Below are 11,709 nucleotides of genomic sequence, written 5' to 3'. Positions count from 1 at the left end.
TCTCCAAGTGATGAGCATCTTATTTATTCCCATCACCTGGCAGGATTTGCAGGATAATTGCTCAGAATTAGAATGTTGATTCATATTTGTACATTACCCAAGTATTTTGTTCTTTCCAGCAACTGGAGATTGCTGGTTGGTTCACAGGAAAAAGCAGGATTAGTCTAAAATGTAGCCAAAAACTTAAAACCTGTCCAACCTTCAGGTGTAGGTCTAAATCCTCCACATATTTTTTTCCTATTTTTTCTCTTCCCCTTTCCAAACTTCAATTAGTTTTACCAGCATCCCAAGGGCAATGGCATTCCTTATATTTCCCTTTGTAGTTTTAGGTTTTGTTACACAGGGGAGACGGGGAGGTAAATACAAGTCTTAAAATGTGATATTCTCTGAATCTCTTCACAGACTGTAAAACAAATGTATGTGGCACATATACACTGTGGAATACTATGTAGCCATAAAAAGGATGAGTTCATGTCCTTCGCAGGGACATGGATGAAGCTGGAAACCATCATTCTCAGCAAACTAACACAAAAACAGAAAACCAAACACCGCATGTTCTCACTCATAAGTGGGAGTTGAACAATGAGAACACATGTACACAGGGAGGAGAACATCACACACTGGGGCCTGTCTGGGGTGGGGGGCCAGGGGAGGGATATCACTGGGATAACTAGCTAATGTAGATGACGGGTTGATGGGTGCAGCAAACCACCATGGTGCGTGTATACCTATGTAACAAACCTGAACGTTCTGCACATGTACCCCAGAACTTAAAGTATAATAATAAAGTTTTGTATCTTAATGTTGATGTTAAATTATCATAAATTAAATTATATATATATGCATTTGAAAAATTAGACAAAACATCAAATTCATTTATTTCAAACTTCTTATTTTATACATTAAAATACTTTATATATATATATATATAAAATTCTCTTCTGCATGAAAAATGCTTATAGTTTCTCTCCTTGATTTCAATGCTTCCTGTATCTTATCCTGGTTAATTTTTAAGTTTCTTAACCATTACCTTCCAAAACATTATTCAATATTCTAACTTCTAGCATCAATTAATGGAGTTCACAATTTATCTAAATAAAACACTGTAATATAACACTTGTATGTTTCAATTCTTTTCTTAAATTTCTCTTTAAGATTCATTAATTTGTTGCATTTCGGTGTTATCTCTGTTTTGTAAAATTCTTTTGTACGATGAGATCACAATTTATTTAGCAATTCTACTGTTGATGAATATTTATTTTGTCTCCAATTTGGAGCTACTATAAAAATTGCTGCAATGATCAACATTGTGTTTATCTTGAAATACACATAGGCAGTCTGTGGAAAATATTTTAGAATTAGAATGTCTAGCCCATAAGGAATGCTCATAGTCAGTTTGCCAAAAAGTATTTCAGTTTACATCCCTCCAGCCATGAATAACTTTCATTGATTCTTTATCTTTCACAACACACAATATTATGTGTGTTTAAATTTTGCTAATTTTTATGGAGGCCTGTAGATAAACTTATGGATTAATTTTTATTATTCTGAGGACTAATAAAAGTAATCCCTTTTTCATATTTGTCCAGATACTTATGCCTCCAATTTTATGAAGTGCCTGTTCAAATATTTTCCCAAATTTATATTGGGTTCATTTTCTTTTATTTATTACATTCATTAATCACATGTATTGTATTTTATTGCATATATGTTGGGATAAATATTTTTCTCCACTCTTGGTTTGCATTTTAATTCTTGGATGGTGTATTTTGAAACACAGAAGTCATCATTTTTGATACAAACTAACTAAATTTTTCTTCTTAATTGTTACTTTTTTGTCCTGGTTAGGAAATCTTTCTGTGTGAAAATATATTTTATCGTGTTCCCTTCACCTTCAGAACATGAATCCATGTGGAAATGCACTGTGTATGGTTTGAGGTAGGGGTCAGTATTCAGTTATGTCCATTTGAACATTTAATTGATCCAGCATTGTCCTGATCCCCTTGTAAATTTCACTGTAGAACAGCACTCTAATAATGCATGAGCATTTTGTATATAAGATGAGATTTACAAAGATAAGCACAGCATAGGAGGTCAAATAAGATTACCTCAAAGTATAGGTTCATAAATAAAACACATGGATAAGTATAATATTGTTAGATGAAGAGAAAGACAATATTTCCAGGTTACCATTGAGTCTTTTTTACTCCAAGTTTTTTCATGAAGCCCAAGATCTCTACTTTCTTCCATTGATTTTAACTTCATTTAGACAACTCTGTCATCTATTATTTCACTTTGTGACATTCAGAAATAATTAAAAACCAGAGAATATATTCTATGCCATACATCATGGGTAATGATTTTCCAAAAATGATTTAAAAAGGAATCAATACACATGGTTTTAATGTTTTCACCATATTTAATAGAAACACCATAAATGAGTTTTGATGACATTAGAATGCAACTAAAGACATTAAATATAACTTATTTGTCCTGTTTGATGAGGTGCAAAAAAGAGGGCTTTCTGGGATAAACAGGTTCCCAGAGCATACAGACACATTTCTGACTTTTCTCTGGTCAGAAGTGACTACAGCAAAAGATAGGCCTGAGAGGAGGTGAGAAGGAGCAATTGGGGATGGTGTATATCAGGGAACTTTGATCAACATCAACAAAGCTCATGGTTCTACCTTCACAATCCAGGAATAATCCCACTGTGCTGGTAGGTCTTGGAACATATTGCACCACAAGTGGGGAGGTGGTAAAGAGACTGCAGTGAGTGTCCTCCTTAACACATCCAAGAAGAAAGAGTCCCTCCTCTCCATCTATCTTGTCATTCTGTCTCTTCTCTTTCCAATAATTGTTACAGACACCAAAAGCCCAATTCCAAGAGTCCCCCACGTGAACCTCCCAATAATATTTGCCAGATGTGAAAGCCTGAGCCCCCCATACAAGAAAACATTCAGATTTTGCAGTGATATCGGGATCATCTTGAGGGTCACATCCAACATTCATGCTTCTCAAATCTCCACACAGGAAGATATGACTATTGGCTCTTTCAGGCTGCAGAGTAAAATCAACTGCAAAAATAATTTTTAAAAAATATAGATACATGTAATTAATAGAAATTAGAATTCTTGAGGGAAATGTTGTTCTACCAAGAGTTTACTTTACCAAGAAATTTGAAGTTACAAGGACAGGAGAATTGTGACTACAACATTTAAGAAAGTATAGGGATGATTAATATTCTCTATAGGAAGAACAAAACCCTAGAAACAGACATTGAAAATTTATTGAAAACTTAAAAATTGAGAGTCGAATATAAGACCAGCCTGTTTCAATCCAATCTCTAATGTAAAAGTGAATTATTTTATGCCCTGAATGCCCTTTAGCTATCAAGGTCATTATTATTAAAATATTTCTTGTTCTTAAATACTAGTGATATAATTTTGGCAAGAATGGGAAGATTTTAGCTTACTCAAGCACCGCTCTAGATAACTGGATAAAAGTCCATATGTTCAAATTATAAGTGGTAACTTAAGGCAGATTTTTGCAAAATCTTTTACCAGTCACTTTGCGGACATCCCTGCTAGCTCTAGACTGAAACCGAATTTTGGATTTTACACCTAGCTCTTCATGTTGTAACTAAACTGAAATTATCATTTCCATTTTTACTTCCTATTTACATAACAATTTCTTCTTTCTTTTTACATGTTAAGTCAAATTTTACATTATATCAATAAAATATATTTATTGTAAGAAAGTACAAATACTCCAACAAACTGCAGTGAACTCTATTCCCCAATGAAATGTGTTTAACAATTCAAATGAAATACAGTAAAGAAATGTAAAATTTTTATGTAACCTTGGATTATTATGCTTCCTTCTGAGCATTTTTCCATTTATTCAATTTTTTATTTCTTATTTCATTCCATTTACCCAATATATAACTCTATACATGTGAGCCCAGAACATATTTGTTTTTCACTATGTTTTACTCTTCATGTTATAAATTGGACTATAAATAGAAACACAGATATAAAAGGGTTGCATAGTCATATGGTTCATTTCCTGCTGAAATGAAATAAAGATTTGATGAAGAGTAAAATATTACCCCCATGATTCTAACAAGAAGTAATAGACTGTGGGAATTCTGCCAGTGGGCTGACACCTACCTCTGAATCCACTGAGCCTGTCCAGCAGTCCAGTGATGGGCCCTACACTGAGCTCTGGATTCACAGGCTCAGACACTTGCAGCAGCAGGGACTCATACCTGCAAGGAGAAAGATACAGTTACCACATCTACAGCCAAAAAAAAATACATAAAAATCACCACTTTTATTTAAAAGACATTTCATGAGAATCCCTTTAACCCACACATTTGCTAATTCCAAAATTATGATTTTCTTTTTCAAATCCATTCTTATTCACAGTTCCTCATTTTCAAGCACGATGGAAAAGTCTATCTGACTGAGAATTCATTAGGATCTTTCTTCATATTGCTCCTAATTAGTAAGGATCATTAGTCTTAAGACTGGGAGAATAATCAAAAATGAAATTCTGGGTTCCAGACCTCACCAGAAATTCCTGAAATCACTGTCTGGAAAAGTGGGGTTATTTTTAAGACTGCTGCATCTGTTGCTCCCTTCTCAAGGCCAGGGTGTTGAAACTTGCTCTAGGCAGGGAGATCTGCCTTTTATAGTTGAGGTTCTCTGGAGGCCTACATGGTTCAAACATTCCAAATAGTTTGCTTCATCCATTTTTCAGAATTATATATTTAAATATAAACTAGAAATCATCAACACTTTTCACTGCTGAAATACTTTCCCCTTTTCTCTCTGGCTTACCCTGGTTGACTTTGTGGCCATGTAGTAAATGTAATATTTTCTCTTTCAAATATGAAGTTTTGAGCAATAAAAAGGAAATTAGGAATACAGATGCTCACTTCCTTTATTTTTCTTTCATTTATTTATTTTTTGTTTTATTTATTTATTTATTTATTTGGTTTTGCAGAACTTTCATTGAGCTGCTTAATAAAGTCACTGAGTATGGCAACAGAATAGATGACTACATGCGGTAGGGGATGGAGAAAGTACAACCAGCACAAGGCTGTATCACTGTCTGAATCAATTATACCTTCAATATCAAAGTTCCTGCTTGATATTTGTGGAAACTGAAAGCATCTGCTAAAATCTTGGTCTGCACTCACCTGTGTAATATGTCTCCAAAAGCCTGTAAAAAAAAAAAAAATAGAAAGGCTTAGTGCTTTCCACAAGATGCATCTTCCACTAAGTTCAGTGTGAGATTTGGAGACAGTTTCTGAAGATATTATTTTCCTACAATGTTCCCTCCTGGAAAGCATTTTCTGTTCCTTTTCTCATGACAATCCCAGTCTATCATATGTCATGAATTAATGTCCTGATAAAGTCTAAGTCTTGAAGACATTCTCTTTACAAGTGAAGGGAGAGGAGGCCCACAGAGTCTATGCTCTGTGGTAACCATAAAGAAGCTACTCAGTCTTCTTCCCTAAGCCCTGTTACCAGAATGAGTGGACCCCAAAATAATATTAGTGTGATCCTAGCTTCCCCAACTTCTCCATCATGCCATGTCTCCAAATTAGCCTAAATGCCAATGAATCACTTCTCATTTTTTCCACTTTCAAAAATCCTAAATTAATCAGTGACTTTTGATGGGAAATATTTCTTGGGGCTGTCTGTTACCTTAGCCATTCTACAATGTTTTGTTGCTGGTGGATAAAGTAGGAGGGACCTTCGGTCTAGTAGAATCACTAGGAGAGGCTATACCCTCCCAACCAAGTAGCATTAGTTATCGAATCGTGGTTTTGGAAACAAATAATGGAAGTGAAGGGGGAGACGGAGTTCAGGAGAGAGGAAAAACACCCATGTATGTGAATGTTCAACATCATGATACCCCATGGTCAGTCCGTACTTGGAGTAGCTCCACATCTGCTTTATGGCACATTTGCTTCAGATCCTCATACATTCCTCTTAAAAGCTCCCTGGAATGTTCCATTCTGGCTTTGCTTTCATTGAGTTGCTGAAAAATGTCCTCGCCCTCCTTTCGCAGCCTCTCCAAGTGATGTTGCTCTTCTTCATGGAGAAATGCAGGCATCTTCTGATATTCAGCTCTGATTGCTTCTATCCTTAAACTCACATAATCCTGCAGTGACAGTTAGTCAAAATAGAAATGTTTTATCCATCTTCTCTTGAATTTCACTGATTCCTCTTAGCATTCTGAACACCCAATATTTTAATCCTCAATCTTGTCAATTCTCAGATTCCACAAAATTTTATTCCTTTCCTTTTTTTTCTGTACTAATATCAACATAGTTGTTTCTGCCCAGTTACATTTACTTGATTAATGATAAAATGTTTTCTAAGATAGTTATATAAAAATGGATTTCCCTCTTCCACACCACATTTATAGAAAGAAAACACAGTTCTTGCTTAAGAGTCAAACTATTGAGTTATATTGACTAGGTAAGAAGCCATTATTTCTATTTTGGATAATTGGGGCAAGTTATGTAAAACCATTATATGACAAATGATGACATGACCCAGACTAGCATTGTCAACTCAATGCATTTCACCCAGCATAACATATTCTAATAAGGTTTCATTTATTCTCTTCCAAACTCACCCTAACAGGCAACATGGACTTCTTTGTGGTTCCTCAAACCCCCAAATAAATGCAAATTAAATATTACTGCACATGCTGTTTTCTATACCTAGAATTATTTTCATATATATATATATTTCTCATATATGTACTCATATATATATTTCTCAAATATAGGCATATATGGATATATGAGGAATATATACATGTATATGTGTGTGTGTGTATATATATTCCTCAAATGTATCCATATATATATATATATATATACCAACACCCAGATACACATATATATTCATATATTGATGAGGAAGAGGAAGGCAAACAGGAGGATATATATATTTCCTCCTGATCAAGATTTTGTTTCAGTGTGAATTTTTCCATGAGCCTTTTTTCTGACCACCCTATTTAAAACTCAAACCTTCATCCCCAGTCCCTGGCCTCTGTGCTCCTTTTCTACTTTCCTGCTTGATTATTCTCCAAAGACACTACTACACTCTAACACATCATGTCCTTCACATATTTGCATGGTGACCATTTGCTTTTCTCATTTCCATGGCAAGATTTGTGTGTTTTCTTTCTTCTTTACTCCTTAATTTTCTAAGTTGATATTTGACATAGACTAGGTACTCATAAAATATCTTTCAATGAATTAATATTAGAATAAATTAATGAATGAATATTAGATATCATACCCTCAATATAAACATCCACAAAGAGAAAATCATTTCTAGAATTCTTCTTAAGTCCTTAGAGTTCTCCTTATATTAAATACTAGTTCCCATATTTCTCACATATTTCTGTCTTCATCAAGACACAAGTCTACATTTCTCGCCACTTTTCCCATTATGTGTTATGACTTATTCAATATTAATTAGTGCTGATATTTCATTTCATGCTTTCTCTAAGGTTGCGCTCTTGCTCCTTCTGCCTGAAATTTAGCTCACATTTCAATATACTTGCCCACCAGGATTCAAATTCATACTGACTCAGCCTTAGAAGGGTCACCTGAAATTTCCATGACTGACAAATAACTCTTGTGTCCAGAATTTATCCAGGCAGCCCATTGGGAAGAGTGTGAAGTGGCCCAGTTTCCTGTATTTGTTGGGGTATTGCTATAGGTTTGTATGGAAACAGATGAGCATGCTTGGGTAACATCTGTGGTCTGATTAGAAATCCTACCAAAGAGTCACACTAACTTAAATAAAAAATTAGGGTGTTTTTTTCTCAAGTGTTTTTTCCTTGTTTATTGAATTCCAGAAACATTATGGGTTGAGATCAAGTTCATATTTTAAGAGTCACCCATTTGTTCACTATAAGTTCCTGGAGAAGGTAGAGTCATACGGTACTAACCTTCCAGCATCTGGTTCTTGTGGTTTCCATGTTCAGGTTTCTGAGATTTTCACAAGCTTTTTCCCATAAAGACTGCATTTTTTTTAGGAGCTCCTCCTGCAAAACAGCCATGAATTGAAGCACAAGTGAGGACAATAAAGTATCATTCACACTCTGATATACGAATGACCCAAAATGAGAGACAAATTAGCCCACAGAAAAGAGAGTTTGCTTTGTTTCTCCTCATGTTTGTCAAATCTGAGAGGTGTGAAGTCAAGGAAGCTCATAACAGACATGCTTAAGGGGACACAGAGATGGCATCATCCAATCTCGAAGGAAATAGACTTACAAGAATTTCATGTGTCCTGTATAGAAATAGATCTTCAGAGGCATCACTTACCCGGCGTTCCTCAGCAGCCCACTCAATGGGACAGTGTATGTGATTCCGGTGCTCCTGAGAGTTGGAGCACAGCAAACAGAGCGGGCTCTTGTCCACTTCACAGAACATCTTCTTTGTCTCTCTGTGCATCCCACATATTTGCTCCTCAGAGCTAAGGAATTGCCGGAGGCTGGCTTTTCTGGCAATGGAAGCCATGTTCTTCAAACAAATGTCAGTGTTGAGGTTTCTCTGCCATGTTGTCTTCTTGCATTCAGAGCACTGAGCAAGAACTGCAGTGTCTTGCCAGTTGAGGTACAAACAGGGCCGGCAAAAGCTGTGCCCACAGTCTATGGTGACTGGGTCTAGGAAGTAGTTCATGCAGATGGGACAGGTGAGTGCCCTCTGGAAGACTTGCAAGATTCCAGAATTCATGTTTCTGAAGAAGAAAGAGCAGCATGTCATTTTGGGGTCTGGGTTGGTGAAAATCTGTGAACATGTGGTGATATGTGATAGCTATATTTTCTTCTTGACAGTGCTCATTAAAGCGGAACAAACTATTTCCTCTGTAACAAAAATGAAAAATTCATACACAAAGAGAGTCTTTAGGCTTTTTAGCAGACACTACTGACTAGATGACTCACAACCTCTTCTACTCCTGGTTCCTGCCCATAGCATAATGCAGATCTGTTCAAAAACCTATTCCCTGGATGTCGATATGAAACTCTGGTTTTAATATTAAGTGGTCTAGAATGAAACATGCTTGTCCGTATTTCTCTTTCAAATAACTACTGAATGACTATGGGAGAGGTGTAGAAAACCTACATTAGGAAACAAAACATGAGAAGATGGTCAGAGGGTGCTATGACATATTTTTAGAGAGAGGGACCCAGAAGCCGACTCTTTAAAACAAAAACAACCCCAGAACAAACCAACAGACCAGATTTAAAAAAAAAGACAGCAATTAAACCAGCCTAGGATCACTAGGAGATAAAATAAATAATGAAAAATATTGGGTTTATTTTTCTTATGGCTTAAATTAACTTCTTCTTTGGGCTACTCAAACTATGAACTGACATATAGTCAGTTTTTTAAAAACTGAAATATATATCATTATATTACTATGGTATTATGGTTAATTTTAGGTGTTGACTTGACTGGATTCAATAATACATGGAGAATTGGTAAAGCATGATTTCTGGGTGAGTCTGTGAAGGTGTTTCCAGAGAGACATGTAAGTTGGTGAGCTGAGTGGGGAACAGCAGCCCTCAATGTGGGTGGACACTATCCAATCAGCTGGTAGCTCAGACTGAAGATAAAGGGCAGAGACAAGGCAGTTTCCTCTCTTTCTCCTGAAGCTGATTCTAACTCAGCCAGGATATTGGTATCTCCAGGACACTACCTTAATGACAGCCTATGTTCAACTTCTCAGACTCCATAATCAAGGGAACAAATTCCCCTAGTGGACTTCCTCTCCTGTACAGTGTCATGTGTAGAGTGAGGACAGATATATGATCTGAGGGATGCGTTAGACAGTCTCGTTATTGTTTGAACATCATAGGGTATACTTACACAAACCTAAATGGTATAGCCTACTACACAGCTATGGTATACAGTATAGCATATTGTTCTTAGGCTACAAACCTGTATGGTATACGATAGGCAATTGTACCACAACTGTAAGTATTTTTGGTATATATATATATATATATAGTTATGTACACATCCTGTGGTTCTGTGTCTCTGGAGAACCCTGACCAATACAAATTGTAATCTTTGCCTTGGCAGTTTGAAGTCCTTTACCTTCCTCTCTTTTACTAAACACTGCTGAATTTAAGTGCCAAGAGCGAAAATTTAAGAATTGCAAATATTTTTCAGAGGCCATCTGAGCCATTTCAAGGAATTTTTCATAGTTTCATCTGAGGTAAGCCTCAATTAAAATGACAACTAGTATCAAGTATCAAATCATTCGTTATACAGTTATCTGCTAAACAATCGTGTTTTGATTTCTGAGCTAGGGTATTTTGGAGAGCATTCTTATTTCCTTTAGTATCAACATTTTTAACTCATCATTGCCTCAGTAACTTAAAATCATGTCTAAAAGCTTAAGGTTATGAAAGCACAACATTTACAGTATTCAATAATTATCTTTTTTACTTAATTAAGTGTAGCAATATTAGTACATGCAGTACACACATATATGTTTTAATGTGAATTCCATATATTCATGATGCATACAAATACATTGCAGCAAACACTAGATATCTAAAATTTTTCAAAAATATATTAAACACTTTTGGAACACACAAAATGACAACAATTAATAACCTCATGTCGTAAAATGAATAGCAATAATATGAGTTACAAATAAGATCATTCGGTAAGTTTAGACAGTTAGATATTTTTATCACTGTAATTTACTATTTTAAAGGAAGAGAGAAATAATTTTCTCCATAGAAGTTGCACTCACCCCAAGGTTCTATGAATGTTTCCTGCAGTAATTCTTCCAAGAAAAAATTCTTTTAAGTACTCCCCAAGATCAGGAGCTCATTTCCTGCACAGTTGACTTTCAGAGGTCATCACCCGAATGCAGTTAACTCTAAGTGCTGTCCTCCTCTGGAGAAATATGAGCTTGTCTCTTCTACATCCTTTTATGTGAATCTTTGAAGACCACACCCACCTCTTTAGTGATATTTAGGGTATTAAGAAAGGTGGAGACAGAGATGATTAAGTTTATGCAATATTTTGTACACACCTTTTCATCACTGATTAAATTAGCATCACGCTATCATTGTAAAAGCCACTGCCTGAATGAGGCATATCTATCATCAATCTTATCAGAGTAAACATATACTAGAAATTAACTAAAGTTGATTAATACTGTTTCTTGAGTTTCTTCCCAAGGCACAAGCATTCCTCTAAGTGCACATTTATTTATTTATACCAAAGAAAGTTTCACCCTCTGGAGTGCAGTGGCACAATCTTAGCTCACTGCAGCCTTGAATTCCAGGGCTCAAGTAATCCTCCCACTTCAGCTTTCAAAGTAAAAAAGACTAGAGGTTTATGCCATTGCACCTAGCTAATTTTTCATTTATTCGTCAAAAATATTTTTAAAATTCTTAGGTGATTATATGTGTTACAGTGACCAGCCGGATTAGAATTAGATTAAGTTTAAAACGATGAAAGAATCTGGGAGAGGGGGCAGAGTGTTGGTTGTTAATTAGCACATGGATCAAAGGAGACTACTGATGTGTTTAGAAGCCACAACATTGACAGAATAAAAGCCAGAACTAACAATCCAATTGTAAATCTCTTTACTGTGGTATTTTCTGCCATTTCTGCTCCATAAGACACACCTTAACAAC

General features: G+C 35.6%; 1 protein-coding gene across 2 annotated transcripts; it reads right to left on the bottom strand.

The window, feature by feature from the left end:
• Positions 1-2,399: 2,399 nt before the first annotated feature.
• Positions 2,400-10,902, bottom strand: TRIM51 (tripartite motif-containing 51). Of its 2 annotated transcripts, XM_031016191.2 has the most exons (7): positions 10,815-10,902; positions 8,369-8,783; positions 7,990-8,085; positions 5,947-6,177; positions 5,207-5,229; positions 4,173-4,270; positions 2,400-3,077 (listed from the first exon to the last, which is right to left on the bottom strand). In XM_031016191.2, exons 2-7 carry the CDS (start codon positions 8,777-8,779, stop codon positions 2,578-2,580), a joined length of 1,359 nt encoding a protein of 452 aa, XP_030872051.2. In that variant the 5' UTR covers positions 8,780-8,783; positions 10,815-10,902; the 3' UTR covers positions 2,400-2,577. The 2 variants fall into 2 exon arrangements, with proteins under 2 accessions (XP_030872051.2, XP_063566864.1); XM_063710794.1 differs by lacking the exons at positions 5,947-6,177; positions 10,815-10,902 and having other exon boundaries at positions 2,512-3,077; positions 8,369-8,779.
• Between the last annotated feature and the right edge of the window lie 807 nt (positions 10,903-11,709).

This window comes from Gorilla gorilla, chromosome 9, assembly GCF_029281585.2.
Source record: "Gorilla gorilla gorilla isolate KB3781 chromosome 9, NHGRI_mGorGor1-v2.1_pri, whole genome shotgun sequence".
Taxonomy (NCBI): domain Eukaryota; kingdom Metazoa; phylum Chordata; class Mammalia; order Primates; family Hominidae; genus Gorilla; species Gorilla gorilla.
Note: the sequence above shows the minus strand (reverse complement) of the source record. Positions and strands in the feature narration are given on the sequence as shown.

Bases quoted from the DNA above. Each gene is read 5' to 3' on its own strand.
- TRIM51 (XM_031016191.2), bottom strand. From the start codon at position 8,779: ATGAATTCTGGAATCTTGCAAGTCTTCCAGAGGGCACTCACCTGTCCC. The intron at 5,230-5,946 runs GTACGGACTGAC...TTTTTTTTACAG, and splicing joins CAGATGTGGAGCTACTCCAA to GCTTTTGGAGACATATTACA. The intron at 3,078-4,172 runs GTAGGTGTCAGC...TTATTTTTGCAG, and splicing joins CAGGCTCAGTGGATTCAGAG to TTGATTTTACTCTGCAGCCT.